The sequence below is a fragment of the Brassica rapa genome, chromosome A05 (genome assembly GCF_000309985.2).
Source record: "Brassica rapa cultivar Chiifu-401-42 chromosome A05, CAAS_Brap_v3.01, whole genome shotgun sequence".
Lineage (NCBI taxonomy): Eukaryota > Viridiplantae > Streptophyta > Magnoliopsida > Brassicales > Brassicaceae > Brassica > Brassica rapa.
In genome coordinates, this window is record NC_024799.2 from 8,213,760 (window position 1) to 8,233,490 (window position 19,731).

Genomic DNA, 19,731 nt, shown 5'->3' on the forward strand with positions numbered 1-19,731 from the left:
CGAAGAGTAACACCAAGGTGGAGACTGTTGAGTACTTGATTTAATATTTTGACTGTTATAAGGAAGAAGCAAATTAAGACTTGACCTAGCTTAGAGAGACAAAAGAGATAAGGTCGAGTCTTTGAAGTTGTAACAAACTTCTTCAGCTTCGGTTGCATTGGTTTATTGTCACAAAGAAACACTAGAGGACAACTAAGGAAACTAACTGATTTGGTACAAAACAAATAGCAAACGTTGTAATTAGAGGCAAAGAAGCTTCATGCATGAGACAACTAATGAATGTTTAAACCTCAACGAAAGGAACAACGTTCAAAAGTAAGCAAATCCATAGGACCATAACATAAACAAGATTACATAGCTTATGGACAAGAAAAAAAGGTCTATGGCTTGACTCCTATCACGTCCTGTATGAATTTCTCAGTAGCCAAATACGAACATCCACCATTCAACGTGGCTCTCCGCACCATCTGAGAGATATCCATCACTCTCTTCCTCACTAAACCATCATCCTTGCTCATCACACAACGAATAGCTGTCTCTATCTCGCTTGCACTCACAAGCTCATCCCTACGTGCCCTGTAATCAAGCTTCAGCTCCACCGCGAGGTTCAGTTCCTTCACCATCAGAAACGCATTGAGCTGTTGCTCTGCATACATCGGCCACGTCACGGTCGGCACACCAAACCATAAACTCTCTACTATAGAGTTCCATCCGCAATGAGAAACAAAACCTCCCACTGCCTCATGGTTCAATATTTCCACCTGAGGAGACCAACGGCATACCATCCCCCGTCCTTTGACACGGTCGAGGAACCCCTCGGGCAAAGAATCATCATCCTCTTCAGTGCGGAGTGACCAGATGAATCTGTAGTGACAAAGCTCAAGTCCGTGTGCTATTTCCTTCACTAGTGAGCCCTTTAACCTCCCCATACTTCCGAAACAAAGGAACACAACAGACGCCTCGGGCTGATCGTCAACCCATTTCATGAGCTCGTCACGAACCCCAAGGTCCTGATCCGGATGAGGCTGGGCCTTGGGGTTAAACATAGGGCCAACAGCATAAACAGGAGGGTAACTCTTTTCACTACTAAAATGATTCACGGAGCAAGGCTCAATATCAATGGAGCTATTCACTAGTATTCCATTGGTTTTGTTAAACAACATGGCAAGTTTGAGGTAAGCGTCATAACCATCTTCCATAAACAGAGCTGTCGGGAGAACATTGACTGGAACAGGGTTTACAAAGCCAGGAATCGATAGCATTTCTCCAGAATCTCTTACAAAAACCGATGTATCGTTACTATGTCTATCTGCTAGATACTGCAGCATAGCTAGGAACCCGGAACTTGTAGTCAAAAACACATAGAAAGGGAGAGTTACGTCTCTTGCAACTTCAACCATGGGGAGGCAGAAAAAATCAGCGACTATTCCCTTGACCTTAACTCCATCTAGTGCAGGAGACGATAAGATGCTCAAGACTATGTTTCTCACGAGAGGGATGTTTCTCTCAGTAAAGTCGTATACGAAGGCTTCCGCGGATTGAGTACTGCCAAGTGTTGGTTTATCTTCTAGCTCAGGGACATCAATGAATCTAACAAAGGGCAGAGACGAGGCAATTGAGTTAACATAGGCGTCCAGATGAGACTGACCTTGGAGCTTCATCACGAGGATTGTGATACGGATCCTATCGTCCTGGTCAATGAGACGCCTAGCAAGTTCAAGAAACGGAACGAGGTGACCAACGGTAGGTGTTGGGATGAAGATGAGCTCTGTGTTCCTCATCTCTAACAAAAGGTAGCTTTTGTTCTTTCCTCTCCTCGGGCTTTTTTCTTGTAATGACAAGAACAGCAAACTAATTACGGAAAAAGAGAGTTAAGTTTCATCTTGACATTGTCACACGTGATGATTACTGTTTCAAAAATGTTGAGGTGGTCCTCGGCACTTTGGCAGTTTCAAGAGAGAAGATAAACTTTAAAAGATAATGGCCGACATCAGCAAGTGGGATCCACAACCAACGAAAAGAAATCTATTTTCTTGCGTCTCTCTTTCTTCGTTCTGATAAACTAATCACAGAGCCTGCGGTTTTGAGCCAAACCGAGAATGTCTCAAAATTTCCGGAAATCTAAAGCAAACCAACTTATACAATTATTTCGAATAAACTAACCAAAATTATCTAATTTAACCGTAAATTTAAAATTTTGGTTCTGCTTGAAGTAATACAATTGTATATATATATTTTTTGGAACACGTGATACAACTGGAAGTCAATTTGGCAAAATTATCAGTTTCCACTAACCAAAAAACCGAACTGTCCAACCCGATTAAACCGAACTAAACCAGATCGGAGAATGAGAATCTGGGAAGCTAGTTCTTGTTGTGCTGCTGTGAACGTTTACCTTCTAATATTGAGTCAACAGAATCGATCAAGAAGATAAATCATAACAAAGAGACATTAGGATCTAGAAGCCATACTTACATTGCGTTGAGGTACAATAATTAAGCAAGAGAAGAGACACAAGAGTGGAAACCCTAAAGGCGAAATCGTAAAATCAAACATTACATCGAAGAGTTTGAGCTAAAGTCACGGCCTGTGATCGTAATCGAGGACTTCAGAATCAGTAACCGATCTCGAGTGCTGCACGATGGACCTACCGATAGAGTTGATCCACTCCTCTTTCTCCTTGTCGTTATCCGCCACGAAGAACAAGGTGTAGCTCCCGCTGGAAATCTCGAAGGCGAAAGGCTTGTTCACCACGTCCTCAGCTCCTTTGACTGTCAGACAATCCCCCACCGAGATCACGCCGCGCGGCGTGGATCCGCGGGTTTCGGCGGCGGCTTGGTCCTTGAACCAGAGGAGCTTCCCTCGCTTGAGCACGAACCAGCGTCGGCGCCAGGTCTTTATGTAATCGCCCTGCTTGGTTAGCCAACCGGATCGCTCTGGGTTTGACCAGAACTCGATCCCTTCGTAATCTTCTCGGTTCGGATCTTGACCCGTCGCGATTCGCCATAGATTCTCCATCCTCCTCAGTCTCTCCTTAAATCTCTCTCTCACACACGGCTCGTCTCTCAAGTCTCAACTGCCTTGATCGCTTCCTTTTTTGTAATTGATTTCCTTTAAAACGCAGCGTATTGGTCACTCTTTCTATGAAGTCGGTCGTGTTCACGCTGCGTATTATCGGGACACGCAATAACTGTTGAGAGGTTTTCATTACTAATCGCTGCTTATTATTTCCCTCTATTTATTCACGGAAATTGTTATGAATACCACATTCATTATATCCATTTTCATGTTTACATTAATCACTTTTACTTCTAGGATTATCTAATCTATACATAAAGTTCAGAGTTAAAAGGTATGATAAAATTTTTGGAATGTGAAATTTATGTAGGATTACCTAATCTATACATACTTCTAGGATTACCTTGTGAGCAAATGTGATGTCTCCTTCATCTACTCTTAGGCTCACTCTCTTTAACTTATCGTTCTGACTTCTGAGGTTGACTGAGTTTCAAAATCCCTTGTGCCAATCCAGACTGACTCTATCTTTAATTATATAAGTATAAACATGAGAGTTACTCTAGCTCATTATCTCCTACCAGTTGATGTGTATTCTTAATAGGAGTTATTACCTGATCGTTTAGCACTGTACACATGTTAGTGAACTCTGTTATTCCAGCTGGAGTGATCATTGACAGATTTCCAAGTATAACCTATTTAACTGCATCCAAGTGTGTCAAAACAGAGGCGCAAAACTTTGTACAATGTCTTTTAAGACTTTAGTTATGTGTTTTGTGTATTGTTCAATCAATAAAAGTTATTACCTCTTCAATGGTTCTGTCCTTTTTGCTTCCTCTAAAGGCCTTTGCAGCAGAACAAACTACGACCTGCAATATTTCAATAGAAGCAATGTAATTACAGTCCACTACTAACTTTCAGATACGTCTACTTAGCCATCACCAAATAAACACCAGCATCTGGTCTTTAAGTTTCTTTCTGACTTAATATTTGTTCTCTATAGCTTTTAGAATATGTTTTGAAAATATATGTACCATACTTTAGATCACACTGGAAAACAAAAGCTAAAGATGCATGATGCAAGCATGTTAAGATTTGAGAACCAGAAGTACCAGATATCAATAAGTCTACGGTGATGTAACTTACTTGCTGATGTTGAGGAAGAGCCTGAATGGTGTCAACTACTGGACATTTGAAGGTTTTGGCCAGTGCAGCTACCATATGATCCATCTTGACCTGTAGAGTTATTGATGACAACAATTATGACATAACGTATTCTATGGATCCTTCATATTAACATCGTCAGTAAAGTAGAGTGTGAAAGTACTAACCATTTGATCTTGAGTTTGTGGTTCGGATCTGTGTATCCTTTAACTTCTGTTTCTAAGATTTCAAAGGCACTCCTGAACATCAGATCAGTATGGAAAAAATTGGGGTTGTCAACTTCAGTGTGATAATTTCAAGAGTGGACAATTACAATATATTAAAGATAGTACTCTCATTCTTTTTAAAAGAGTAAGTCACCTGCAGACAGATAGAGCCGTTCTCATGTCTCCTGATGCAGCTGATACTTTCTGGCACAAGGCAAAAATATAGAACATCAATATAGAATGCCAAAATGAAAAAAAAAAGTTGGCCGAACTACACAGGGAGTGAAAAATATCATATATATTCTTACTCTGGCACAAAGCTCTAAGGCTTTTGGTTGAAATGCAACATATGGAAGTTCCTGTTATAAGAGATTTGAAGAATAAGAATTTATGATCAAAATCGATTAGGTATGACTTTTAGATTGATCAAAATTTATTTACATGGTTCTGAATCTGATATTCATTTTTACTTGAGTCTCTTGAATACAAACTAATTTGAAATTTTTTCTTTCTAGTATTGCTTACGAAAAGCATATATTTTTAACCGTGCGGATGTTATTTTCAATTTTATAAGTATATATATTTTAGATCATTAGTGGTATACATTTTTAATTTTAATCATATATTTAAATGTTTGTATAACTATTTCAAATATAATGTCTTATACTTTATATGTTGTAAATAATCAATTGTTTAAAACCTTCACATATATTTTTTGCTTTTTATTATATATTTATCTTATTGTATTTGTATTTAGTTATTAAACAAATTAGTATATGGATAAAAAGACATATTTGAAAATTATTTTTATTTAATTATGTTAAATTTTTACCAACCTTTAAAATTAGATTTCATTTTAGTAATATCTTTATGTTTATTCATTTTACATAATATATTATTGTACATACAAAAATCTAAGATATGTTAATTTTTATACATGTATTGTAGTCTTCCATCATATTATATATATATATTTTTAATATAAATATTTTATATTTATGAAAATAAGATTTATAAATTTATTATTTTAATATAATTTTATCATATGTAATTAAATATATTAATTTTATTTTAACATAATTGATTATGATTATAAAATAGATAGAAGTGTGACATAATATTTTTTTAAAAAATTATAAACAATAACTGTATAAATACTAATGCATAATAATATTTCATTGCTAATTACGAAATTAATGAAAACATTTACATAAGCTTTTTGAAAATTAAAACATTGTTAAGATATTTAAATCAACATAATATTTTTTAATATGATTGATTGTGATTATATAATTGATAAAAATAGGGTAGAATATTTATTTTTCATTTAATAAACGATAATTGAATATATTAATGTATAATAATATTTCAAAACTAATTACGAAATTAATAAAAATATTTACATATAATTTTAGAAAATTAGGATCTTGTTAAAATCTTTTTAACCAGATTTTTCAAAATATTTAATATATATATATATATATAATATTATAAATGAAAAGATATCAAAAGATATTATGATTAAAGTAGTTCAAAGATTATATATATTATTATTAGTCTTATTAGAACATTTAATAAAAAAATTAAAGGTGGTCCAACTTAAAAATCATACATGAAATGAGGTTGTGACTTCTATTTTAATAATATAGATGATTACGATTATAAAATAGATAGAAGTATGACAGAATATTTTAAAAAAATTTTATAAACAATAACTGTATAAATATTAATGCATAATAATATTTCATTGCTAATTACGAAATTAATAAAAACATTTACATAAGCTTTTTGAAAATTAAAACATTGTTAAAATATTTAGATCAACACAATAATGTTTTTTAATATGATTGATTGTGATTATATAATTGATAAAAATATGATAGAATATTTATTTTTCATTCAATAAACGATAACTGAATATATTAATGTATAATAATATTTCAAAACTAATTAAAAAATTAGTAAAAAATATTTACATATAATTTTGGAAAATTAGGATCTTGTCAAAATATTTTTAACCAGATTTTTCAAAATATTTAATATATATATATATATTATAAATGAAAAGATATCATAAGATATTATGATTAAAGTAGTTCAAAGATTATATATATTATTAGTCTTATTAAAATGCATTTAATAAAAAATTTAAAGGTGGTCCAACTTAAAAATCACACATGAAATAAGGTTGTGAGTCTTGTGACTTCTATTTTAATAGAATAGATTAGATCTCGACCCGCAACCGCGCAGGTTTTTGTTTTCATTTATTTTTATATAAATATTTTGTTTTCAATTCTAAATTTGTATGTGCTATAATATATGTTTCGATCAATTTTTTAAACATAATAAGTTTACGGTATATTTTTTTCATTGAATAGATTGTTTTAAACTTTCACATGTATTTGTATCTTCTTCTATATATATATTTTCGGATTATTATTTCATTATTAAAATTGTAACTATATAAAGATTAGTAAAATATTGTTTTATTATCATATTCAAAGATATTGTAACATTTCACAAATTTAGAAAGTTTTTAAAAATTAATCTTTTCGCTTCATAGATTTATATTATCGAGTAAATAATTAAACATTTAGTTTTTGTTTAATTTTTAAAATAAAGTACATAGTTTAAAATTTGTTTTCATTGGTTTAAGGTAGTAAATATTAATCATTGTTAGATAATATGATTTTTGTTATTTAGAAAAAATATTTATAATTTTAAAAGTTAACATCGACAAATATTTAAATATTTAACATATGAATGTATAGTATTATAACATTAAATTATATCTATTTAATTTATACTATCTATAAATCCAATGTATCATATATTCTTTAAATCCAATTATTGATAGCCCAATACAAATTTTTGGTAGCCCCATAATTTAAATGATAAGATTAGAGATTAAATGTAACATGACTTTCTAGGAATATGTCCATTAGGTCTATTTTTTTAAAAATCACATATGAATCAATGTTGTGATTTCTGTTTAAATATATAAGATCTTGTTTTTGTTTTTATTTACCCTCCATAGATTTCTAAAAACGTTTAGCGTTTGATTTTCCAATTTGTCTTAATACTTTGGTCTTTCTTGTCATTTCCCATTAGCAAGTACTTCCATCACTTGGAAAATTCATAACCAGATAATAGAGAGACGATGGACAGCCGTTGCACCATATCCGAAATCAGCTTCTTCACCACCTAACAACAACCCACAACGCTCATACAGATCCAAGCCAGAAGGAAACAAGCGAGAGATGAAGCGGAACACTAACAACCGGTGATTGAGACCCAGAAGACCAAGACCCAGCGAATCTTGCAGACATCCAATGATCCAAACATCTCTAAACCAAGGGAAAAACAGCACATGCAAAGTCTCTTACTCTAGATCTGAAAATCAAGAACTAGGTCTCATTAAAGAGAATACCAAGCTGTAAAAATGACCACCACATAAACAAGACAATTGAACTTCATGTTTTCACAACACATTTATAAAAACCCAAAATTCAACAATATATTTCATATCCGATATGCTTAAAATTAACTAGTCACGAAACGAGATAACTATCATATAAAATCCATGTGTCCCCTATTTTTTATGAGTTCTTCTCGATGGTCCAAATATAGACCATAATAAATAGGGAAGTTTACTAGAATGTTACATATTTTAGGTGTATTGACTAGAATGATACAGATCTTTTTTTTATTACTAGAATATTTTCGATACCAAGCGTACCCTTTTTTTACGTTATGAGAAAAAACGTATTTACGAGAATGCCATTACTTTTCGCTGCCACGTAGGCAAAAAACCGGCGCTACGGAGGAATTCGCGTCCGTATTTTCATTAAGTCAGCTGTTAAGCGATAGATACGTAGTTACGGCCGATTTATCTTTACGTTACGGCTGACTTAATACATACGACTGACTTAAGTGAAAGTGGCTGACTTAAAACTATAAGTCAGCTTGCCGATACAACTGATTTACAGAAATCCGGCTGAGTTATGTGACCACGGCTGACTTAATGATACAAATGACGGCTGACTTATACATTGGCGGTTTGATTTCTGGAAAATTTGGCTGAGTCGTGGTTAAGAAACGGCTGAGAAACTTTTTTCAGCTGAGTAAAGGAACATGGATGGGCTGGGTTATTGAAGCCACGGCTGAGGTATGGGATGCTGTTACGACTGGGTTTGTATTAGTCAGCCGTTAAAGCATGGATAAACAGTAAACTCAGCTGCTTTGCGGTTGACGTATGAACGAAAGATTAATTACTAGAATGTTCTCGTTTGATGGCTGATTTACGTAACGATACGGCTGACATATGGTTGTTCATCCTTATTGCGGCTGACTTACTGTCAAAAGATTAATTACTAGAATGTTTCCATGTATCGGCTGACAAAGTGTAAAAATGATGGCTGACTTATTTTGGCTGAGTTACTGATTTGTTTGTCGGCTGATTAACCGATGTTCCATGTCATCTGCCATGTCATCAACTCGGATTTGACATGTCATCACTAACGGTCGCCCAATTTACAACTGAGTTACGAGACCTTTCAGTTGTCTTCTTCATCTTATTTTTGAATGATTACACAGCCTTTCTTTTCTTCTTCATCATCTCAGTTATCTATCCTCTTCATCTTTCTCATATGGTAATGGATCCCGTTATTATTGTTTCCGGTAAATGGATTATGAAAAAACGATATGTATTCAACGTCGACAGTAGAGGGTGTAGAGTTCTTCATTTAGGTGAGAAAACTAAACTTGAAGATTTCACAAAGTCTGTCATCGACGATTACGGTTTGAATGATTTGAAGGTTCATATTCTGCTTAGCTACATGTTTTCGAATAAAACATTGAAAACAATGGCGCACAACACTCCACCAGTTTACGTGTCCAACACTCGACAATTGCAATGTTTTCTAAGCTTAAAGAAAAGCGAACAACTACGTCTCTGTGTGGAGATTACAGAGAAAAAGGATGACAGCTCAGACGTAGAAGCTTCAGAAGAAGAAGCTTCAAAAGAAGAAGCTTCAGAAGAAGACGCTTCAGAAGAAGACGCTTCAGAAGAAGACGCTTCAGAAGAAGAAGCTTTAGAAGAAGAAGCTTTAGAAGTTGAGTCTATAGAGAATGGGAGTTACGATGGTTGCAGTTTGGAGGATGAACAAGATGAAATTGAGAATGACTGCTTTAGTAACGTTGAAATACACGACGTAGCCGGAGAAGATGAAATAGGCAAAGAAAACGAAGAAGATGATGAATTTGAAAGTCGATTTGATATGTTCGATGACTCGGACGGTGCGTCATCTGAAGATGATAACTTCAGCACATACGGTGAGTCTCCTATCGAAGAAGACGAAGATTCACCAACGCTACCTTCCAAGAAGAGATATCAGAACTTCTTGATGAGCGAATCTAAAGGGAATCTGGAGGTTTTGAAGTTGGAGATGTCGTCGTTAGACCTTGCGGTAGGACAACGATACTTGACTAAAAAGCATTTGAAGAGACGACTGAAACTTTTTACAGTGAGGCATCAATTTGATTTTGATGTAGAAATATCAAACCTGACAACATACGTTGTTAAGTGTTGGGTTGATGGATGTACATGGAGAGTTCGTGCATCTACCGAAGGATTGTCCCCGCAGTTTTATATTCGTATTTACGACTCGGATCATGCATGTTCTGTAACTGAGCGTTCTAATCGATCTCGAAATGCAACACCGGATATTTTAGGAGAGTTGTACAAGAACTTTCTCGGCGACGTTGGTCCGGCCGTTCGCCCTGAGAGTTCGGAATAGCTATCACTAAGCAGTTTGGTGTAAAGGTAATTATGTTAAAACGGCTGAGTTATGGTAGAGTATAGGCTGGGTTATTTTATGTTAGAAATGGCTGAGTTACAAAACTATGGTTGAGTTATGTTTACGTTGTGACCGTCTTAATGATATGATGTGGCTGAGTTATGTAAATTGTTTTTTCATGTGAGCAGATGGAATATTGGAAATCACACCGGACGCTTAAATGTGCAAGGGAAATCGATGAGGGCACACCTGAGTGTGGTTTTGAACTCTTGCCTTCTTACTTATACATGATAAGAAGGGCAAATCCGAATACAGTTACGCGTCTTCAAATCGATGAGCTTGGAAGATTCATGTATGTGTTTCTTGCGTTTGGTGCGAGCGTTAATGGGTTTCCTTTCATGCGCAAAGTTGTTGTCGTCGACGGTACGTTTCTTAATGGTAAATATAAAGGGACGCTACTCACAGCACTAGCTCAGGATGGTAACTTTCAGATTTTTCCAATAGCCTTCGCAGTGGTTGACACTGAAAATGATGATTCGTGGAATTGGTTTTTTACGCAACTAAAAGTGTTGATTCCTGACCAGGAGGGTCTTGCGATAATATCAGATAGGCATAACTCGATAGGGAAAGCAATTACAAATGTGTATCCGTTAGCTGCTCGTGGAATATGCACCTATCATTTGTATAAAAACATATTGGGACGGTACAAAGGAAAAGATGTATTTCGGCTGGTGAAGAAAGCGGCGAGATGTTTTAGAATGTCTGACTTTGATATGATTTTCGAGGAGATTGAAGCACTTAATCCTGATCTCCACGGCTACCTCGAAAGAGCTGATGTCAGACTGTGGACACGTGTTTATTTCCCGGGCGAGAGGTACAATTTGATGACTACGAACATAGCGGAATCAATGAACAGAGCATTATCGCATGCTAGAGGTCTTAACATTGTTCGAATATTGGAATCGATACGGGTTATGATGACCAGATGGTTTGCTGAACGAAGAGTGGATGCCAGATCGCAGTCAACCACACTCACGCGCGGTGTGGAGAAACTATTACAAGTAAGTCAGTCGTAACAGTAAAATAAGTCAGTCTTTAAATCTAATAAGTCAGTCGTTATATTGCATAAGCCAGCTTTATAAATAATAAGTAAGCCGTTTCACGAATATTGGGTTTTGTTAATAGGGACGTGTAAGTGCCTCCCGGGATTGGACGGTTCAAAGGATTGATGACCATCACACTGAAGTTAAATATGGCGCTGCTGGCGAGTCTTTGAATGTTGTTAATTTGGTTGAGCGAAAGTGCACATGTCGGCGTTTCGATGTCGAGAAAATACCATGTGTACACGCAATCGCAGCTGCAGAGGAAAGAAATGTTTCTCGAATATCACTGTGCAGTCCTTACTATAAAAGCACTTATTTAGCTAGCGCATACGCTGAATCGGTCATGCCGGTTGACTCAGCGCTACCTGTTCCAGATAACGTGGCTAACGTACAGTGCTTTCCACCGTTTATTCGTCAACAACCGGGAAGACCTAAAAAAAATAGGATGAAATCTGCTTTAGAAGTTGCACTTGCAAACAAACGTCCTAGGAAAGAGCACATATGTTCTCGTTGCAGTCAAAGTGGACATAATGCGAGAACTTGTCCGATATAAGCAATTGCTTTTCATGTTGTTTTGAATACGGCTGGGTTTTGTGTTGTAATACGGCTGGGTTTTGTGTTGTAATACGGCTGGGTTTTATTTTCATTGATTTGCACAACGGCTGGTTTATTATTTGTAATACGGCTGGGTTTTGTGTTGTAATACGGCTGGGTTTTTTTGTATTGTGGTTGGGTTTTTATTTTCATTGATTTGCCCGCTTCCCATTACTCAAGAGAGACACAGACATCGAAAAACGAAATGTCCGTACTTAATTGCCCTACGTTACGTAATAGCCCCTACGTAATTATTGATTATAAAGTGGAATACGAAAGTAGCGAATTAAATTAAGAGAAATTAATCTTCATTGGCTGAGATAATGTTACTCACACGCCTAATAATTGTCGTGATTTCTAATGTCAGCTCTTTTATTCAAACGCAGTTGAAAAAAACTTCCCCGCTAGAAACACGAAACGTCGCGAAGTCAATAAGGCTGAGTTATTGTAATACACGGCTGAGTTATGGATTAAATTCCCGCTCAAAATAAGAAATAAGAAACGCCGCGATACGAAACTACAACCGTTAACTGCAGATAAATAAGGTACTTCTCAAACAATTACACATCTTCAACTCTCTATCTTTTACACAACTGTCCTCTCAGAGAAAATGGAATATTTCCCTCTGCTTGAATTGCCTGAAGATCTTCAGGCAATGGTGGTTGAGCGTGTGGCCCGTAACTCCTTCCAAGATCTCTACCGCCTCAGAGCATCGTCCAGGTCGATGAAGGCGTTAGCAGAGATGCGTAGGGTATACCATTATTTCGATGTGTTATCCTTTCCCTGGGGTCTCATTATGCCATCTCAGTTGTTGAAAACTTGCTACGCTGAGAACAATCCAAGCACAATTTATGTAAAGGGTGTACAGTTTTTCTACTCATACGATGAGCAAGATTATGGCCTTTCTCTCCTCAAGCGTGCAGCAGATGCAGGATATGAGCGTGCAGTGTATACACACGCTATGACTGAAGCAATCTTTTACGGTGATGCGCAGTATTTTCGGAGAATTCCAAGAGCAACTGTTGACAGGGTCGGGAAACTTGTTCGAGATGCGAAATGGGGATGGGGTTTGTGGCATACTGACGAGTTCCGTCAAATTAAGGCCATGTTCACTTCTACTTATGTTCCGTCCTTCTACCTTTGCCAATGTGCAAATGTTGTGGACCGACAATGTCTCTGCCTATGGCACATTGATGTGACTAAGGACGACAACATGTGTGAGCGCTGTTTCTGGATCAAAGAGATTTCCTTGTTCTTTCGTGATTTTGAACCGATAAGCCTGTTTAGGGACACAAGTAAGTGGTGAAGATGTCTCTGCATCAGAATCTTATCTTTTTTATGTTTTTTGCTATGCCATTATGTATGTCGAACAAAAAATTATATATTCTGTTTTTATGGCTGACTTATTTTCTTATGGCTGAGTTATTTTCATCTTATGGCTGACTTATTTTCATCTTATGGCTGAGTTATTTTCATCTTATGGCTGACTTATTTTCATCTTATGGCTGAGTTATTCTCATTTATTCATCTTATGGCTTTATTTAATGCCTAAGTTTTGATTGTTTTTTGATTGTTAGAAATATGACTGTTTTTTGATTGTTCACCTAAACGTTAAGACTGATATTATTACATGTTACGGCTGAGTTGTTGTTTCGGAAGAAATTAACAACGGCTGAGTTAAATCCGAGTTACATAAACATAGACTGACTTATGAGTACAGAATCTGAGTAAACAAAGAAGTAGTAGTAGCAACTAATACATTTAAGACTTCATCCTAAGACATTCAATAATTTTTATGATCTCAGTTATGTCTTTCTTCATATCATCTAATTCTGCTTTTATAGCGGCCAAATCCTGCTCTATCGTCGCGAGTTTGTTTGCCACAACTACAAACTCTTCATCATGTGCTTCATCAAGCCATTTGAAAACATGGTTTTGACCCGAATTTGCTCCACATCGATAAAATCTTCTACCCGGATTCTTTATTGTACCTGACGTTAACACAATGGTAGCAGCTCCACAGTCGCACGTCCTTGGAATTCCACGCTGTAGATCCATCTAATTTATACATCATAGCACACAAAAATAATGCAAAATCGAACAAGGCCAAAATACAAAAAATAATTCAAAATCGATTTTGGACGAAAGAGACTTACTTTAGGTTTTAGAAGTCGACTCTGGTTTTTCCTTTATCTTTTACTTGTAAATATTGGAAATATAATAGGGAAATCATATTAAATATAAAGATCACGCGTGTCCAAATAAAATAAACATATAATGACCTCGATATCGTAAATTACTCGGACATGCGTGTCAGGACATAACTCGACACTGAGTTAAATTATGTATGACTCTTTTGGCCAACTTTTATTTTTTCGACATCATTAAATATTAACAATTTTACGACTGAGGTTTAGTTTTCGGTATTATTAATTATTAACTATGTTACGGCTGAGTTTTATTCTTCGGCATTATTAATTATTAACAATGTTACGGCTGAGTTATATTTTCCGGCATTATTTACTTTACACAAGGAAAAAAAAAATCATTTTCGTCCCAACGCGAAAAAAAAGAAAAGCTCTCGACGACAGGCGATTTCGATACGAAGGTAAAACCGAAGCCTCTCTTTTGCAGATTTGTGGATTCAGCTTCGGTTCGATGATGTTTTCTTCCCATTCTTTTCTTGTTTGCAGATGCCTAATTCGCACAAACCTCATTTCTTGAAGCCTCTGCTTCCCGATTTCCACAGTGGCGTGGTAGACACACACTCTCTATTTCTCATGTGTATATGTTCCTATTTTAGAGTTTGCTTAACTTTGGCTTTTCTGACCTGCAGACAATACCACTTGGCTTCTTCTCACAACACATAGAAGGGAAGACAAACCGGAAAACATGGAAACTAAGATCGGACGCTACAGATCAAACTTGGGAAGTGATACAAGAAGGCAGGAGACTCACCGGAGGTTGGAAAGATTTCACCACAGCACATGACCTTCAAATCGGTGACATTGTCATCTTCAAACACGAAGGAGATATGGTGTTTCATGTCACACCATTTGGTCCTAGCTGTTGTGAGATTCAGTATACACATCCTCACATCATCAAGGAAGAAGCCGATGCGGATGATGTTCCTTCTTTCTCATTTGACTATTGTTTTCAGGCTGAGGTCACTGCTTCGAATCTAAAAGAAGACAAACTTGTGAGTCGATTTTCAGTTATAGACCATATTTAGTTAGTTATTAACATATGGTTTGATCTGTTCAGTGTCTTTACGTTCTGTGTTTGCAGTATTTAGTTAGTTATTAACATATGGTTTGATCTGTTCTGTGTCTTTACGTTCTGTGTTTGCAGTATCTTCCTGAGGGAGCTACGACTTGTACTGCTTTGAACAAACAATGCCAAGAGATAATACTTGTCAACAAAGAGGGAAATTCATGGACTGTGAGTTTGCGATTTAGCGAAGCAGACGGCATGTATTACATCAGAAGAGGCTGGAGAAAGTTCTGTCGTGCTAACAGATGCGCCATAGGAGACTTATTTGTGTTCAATGTGGTTGGAGATGGGAAAACTACTCCACTAATGTGTGTATGTCCGGAAAGGGAAGAGTGATTTTGAACCTAAACTTATGTATGTCGAACCAGAAATTTATGTATGTCTCTTTTTATGGCTGACTAATACTCATATAATGGCTGGGTTATTGTTTGATTATGACTTAATTAACGTAACGGCTGAGTTGCAGTGAACGTTATAACTGAGTTATTAAAACGTTATGACTGACGAATACTCGTATTATGGCTGGGTTATTGTTTGATAGTGACTTAATTAACGTACCGGCTGAATTGCAGTTAACGTTATAACTGAGTTATTAAAACGTTATGACTGACGAATACTCGTATTATGGCTGGGTTATTGTTTGATTATGAATTAATTAACGTAACGGCTGAATTGCAGTTAACGTTATAACTGAGTTATTAAAACGTTATGACTGACGAATACTCGTATTATGGCTGGGTTATTGTTTGATTATGAATTAATTAACGTACTGGCTGAGTTGCATTGAACTTAATAGCTGAGTTACTAAAAACATTGCGTCTAAATTATGATTACAACACATGACTACGCAAAGAAATAGTGCCAAAATATGGCCATACCAAACCCACAAACCACCACTGGAAACATCAAACACTTCATCTTTTCCGCTTTACCGAGTTCTTTCTCCAACCGACCAACGTCTACTCTCAGATCTGATATGCCTTTGGTCATGTCACTCATCACCGATTTCATATCTTCTACCTCTTCCACCAAGCACTCGTCCGCCCATTTGAATAAATGTCTCTGATTTCACCAACATGCCCAGCTCTTAGTATCACATTGACAGTATAATGAATAAAATTAAAAATCAAACCTTAATATATCCTTTGCGACAGCAATAGTACAGTCGTCCTGGATTAGCCCGTGATGCAGATGTACATAATTCAGCGGGTTCACCACACCAACACTGTTTCGGCGTTCCTCTTTCCACATGCCGGCGGTGAAAGTAAGTGTTACCAGACACAGATGATGAAGAAGACATTTTCTTTGAATGAAAGAGAAATTGGTGTGAAAGACAAAGTTAAAACAATAGTGGTAGTAATATAAAATCATTTTTTTTTAAATTCAAATAAAGAGGAATAATTTAAATTAATAAACTATTAAATGCCTCGATATTAGGTTTGAGCTGTATTTTTCCACACACGTGATGCACTTTAATTATGACGAATACTCAATCAAATCAAGAAACACGAAAGGTTCTTTATTATTTTATCAAACACTTAAGTTGAATTCGTATTACGGCTGTGTTAGCGTCTATATTTTGGCTGAGTTAACGTAGATGTATTGACTGAGTTACATTAAAAATAACAATACCTCGATTATGTAAATAATCCGATACATGCGTGCCAGCCGTATAATAATGAGTCTCGATATTCTCAATGCAAATGCAAACGAAATTTCTCATGCACATAATAATAAGAGAATAAAGGTCTCTAATAATAGTAGTCTCGATAATGTAATGACGGCCATAATAATGAGTCTCGATATTCTCAATGACGATGGAATTTCTCGCACGTATAATAATAAGAGAATAAAGGACTCTAATACTGGTCTCGATTAAGTAATGGCGGCCATAATAATACATGGAAAATAGCGTTAACTTTGGCTTTGTATTTTTACAATATAAGGCTGCGTTATTAGTATCTTAATTCGTATTACGGCTGAGTTACTTAACTGAAACACTGACGTTTGACGCAAATAATTCCGGCTGAGTTAAACAACTTTATAAAACCTTAACGGCTGAGTTAAACAACTTTATAGAAACTAAACGGCTGAGTTAAACAACTTAATAGAAACTTAATGGCTGAGTTAAACAACTTTATAGAAACTTAACGGCTGAGTTAAACAACTTTACAAAAACTTGACGGCTGAATACAAACAAAAAAACAAATCAATTACTAAAACCAAAATTATCAGGACCAAATTCTTCAAACATGTGGACAAGATCACGCCAAACTCTAGTTAGCATCCACGCAGGCTTCTCACCCCCATGTGCCCACCTCCTCTTCAAGAGGCGCATCTGACAACGAAACACCGTTCTGGCCACCAGATTAAAATTTGTCCAAACTTGAAAATTATATCTTCGTGCCCACGTGCGTTTTGCGCTACAACAAAAAACCAATTTCCAAATGTAAGTGCTGTTATTATGTCTAATATCAAAAACAATTCAAAGATGTTGTCCTTACAGCGAGTTGAAGAAACCAGCGTTCCTTAAAATGATCGGGAATGGCGCGCCATGTCGGCCAATCATGAACCCATCCTTCTGCTAAAATCGACGGGATGGCCAGGGAGAGATCGCTTAGAAATTTAAACCAGATTACGCTGTCAAGCAAGACACCCGGGCCAGGGTATAGAACGGGAAGGTTTTCACGATTTTCAGAGTTTAGTATCTCATTGACTCTGTTCTCTAACCTTTCTGAATAACCAGGAACAATCATAACTTTGTAAGGCGATATAGAGATATTGTTTAGGTTTTCTAGTGAGATAAGGCGAGAAAGTGCAAGAGAAGGGGGCTATATATAGGGGAAGTATAGAACATTAAAGGTCGCGAGATAAAATATCTAAAATTTTCGCGCCATATGTAAATATTAACTTACACTAACAGGCTGAGTTATTAAGACCTTTACGGCTGATTTGTTGTTTGCCGTTTAGGGTATAGGGTTTAGTTATTTAGGGTTTGGGTTCCGAATAAGATTGTTTAGGGTTATGATTTATGATGTACGAACCACAAGATATGATAAATATCACAAATTCATAATAAATAACACAATAACAGTTTACGTGTTTTGAATCATGCTCACACCTCATATCACTGCCTAGAGTTTTAGGTACTCGTAAGAGACAACATATACCTCAAGATTATAATCGATTCCAAACTCGTATAGTCAACAAAGATCATGCTCACACATTGAGTTATTATTAATTATTTTGATAATTGGACTTTATATATAACATTCGAATGAAAAATTATTAATTATTTTGATTCTAGGGTATGTTTGAGGTATGACTGAGTTATCAATAGTACTGGCTGAGTATTACTAATCGATATGACTGAGTTATTACAGCAGTTATCCAAAGTCAAATAGTTAACATAACAACAAACACAGGTTCACAAACAAACACAGTTTCATTTTGACAACAACTTGTTCATTCCAACATTTCCTCCTTCCTCGAGGATATCTGCTGCCATCTTCACCCGTAACCCTTGAATATTACTATCGTTTATGCCATCAAAAGACACCAAGCGCTAGACACTCCACAAACTTCAACGAATAAACCCCACAATCACCTACATGTTGTTTTGTGGAATGTATCTTTTGCTCCTCCGTCTGAATGCGAACCTCTTCCTAGAATGCTTTCGGAGATCGGCAGGAATAAGCTCATTCAACATCCAGGGAAGCATCTCCAGTAGAGGTCTAAAAGCATTTAGCATTTTTTGCTCACTTTCGGGTGTTGACTCTCCATAGATTGGATCGTAGCAATCTATCTTCTCCTTGATCAGATCCACGTGAAACGCCACCCAGTGATTACCGCCGGTTTGAAGACATCCGTACACGTGATCCACATCTGCATACCACTTCAAGTTTGTTGTAAATTCTTCGGGGAATCTCCCGTTTACCAACGCTTCATAACCACAGTCTTTGAACTTGAACGAAGCAGGTTTCATCCTGAACTGCCTGTAATGGGAAGCCCAAGAACTTAACAACCAAGGGTCTATGAAACCAATCCGCTTGGACCAGAATGGAGTGGGATCGCATGGACCTTTGTATGAGGACGTTCATATACGCAGCGATATGCTAGACAAAGAAAAATAATAAGTCAGCCGTAATATAATGAATTAAATATATAAGTCAGCCTTTATAGAATATATAAGTCAGCCTTAATAAAGACTTACATTATCAAACACCCATCCATATTCTTTGTCAGGCCACGGTCTTTCATGCATGAGTATGCTGTAGAAGTCACTCTCATGATCAGCTGAGGGTTCTTCTGGTTTATCTTTAGGTGCTGGTGGTTTGGGTGGAATTGCCTTAATGTGTTGCTTCAGTTTTTCCAGTCGCGCCGGATCAACAGGTGCGCAAGGGTCGTATATTACTGATGAAGGCGTAATGTTCTTCCTCATGCAAGTCGTCTGTCCATTGTCTCCAATGTACGGAAAATCTGGTGCTGAATCAAGGTTCGTCAATGAAAACCCTTGTGGAGATAACTTAACTGATTTCTCCCGAAGTTCCTTTATCACGGAAGATCTAATCAATTCAG

The 19,731-nt window shown here is 36.3% G+C and overlaps 4 protein-coding genes across 4 annotated transcripts in view; 2 read left to right on the top strand and 2 right to left on the bottom strand.

Annotated features, from left to right (window-relative positions):
* Positions 1 to 225: 225 nt before the first annotated feature.
* On the bottom strand, positions 226 to 2,177 carry LOC103868011 (UDP-glycosyltransferase 71D1). Its single transcript, XM_009146104.3, has one exon. It carries the CDS (start codon positions 1,779 to 1,781, stop codon positions 381 to 383), a length of 1,401 nt encoding a protein of 466 aa, XP_009144352.1. The 5' UTR covers positions 1,782 to 2,177; the 3' UTR covers positions 226 to 380.
* Positions 2,178 to 2,418: 241 nt separating this feature from the next.
* On the bottom strand, positions 2,419 to 3,178 carry LOC103868010 (pleckstrin homology domain-containing protein 1). The gene has a single exon (XM_009146103.3). It carries the CDS (start codon positions 3,016 to 3,018, stop codon positions 2,581 to 2,583), a length of 438 nt encoding a protein of 145 aa, XP_009144351.1. The 5' UTR covers positions 3,019 to 3,178; the 3' UTR covers positions 2,419 to 2,580.
* A 7,139-nt stretch (positions 3,179 to 10,317) lies between these two features.
* LOC117134445 overlaps positions 10,318 to 19,731 on the top strand; it is an 11,771-nt gene continuing 2,357 nt past the window's right edge. Inside the window, exon 1 of the mRNA XM_033292924.1 lies at positions 10,318 to 11,127. Within this exon, the coding sequence (XP_033148815.1) occupies positions 10,372 to 11,127 (756 nt within the window). The 5' untranslated portion in view covers positions 10,318 to 10,371. The remainder of the gene's footprint in view (positions 11,128 to 19,731) is intronic.
* LOC117134446 (B3 domain-containing protein REM10-like) lies at positions 14,574 to 16,527 on the top strand. The gene is made up of 3 exons (XM_033292925.1): positions 14,574 to 14,636; positions 14,717 to 15,079; positions 15,232 to 16,527. Exons 1-3 carry the CDS (start codon positions 14,574 to 14,576, stop codon positions 15,487 to 15,489), a joined length of 684 nt encoding a protein of 227 aa, XP_033148816.1. The 3' UTR covers positions 15,490 to 16,527.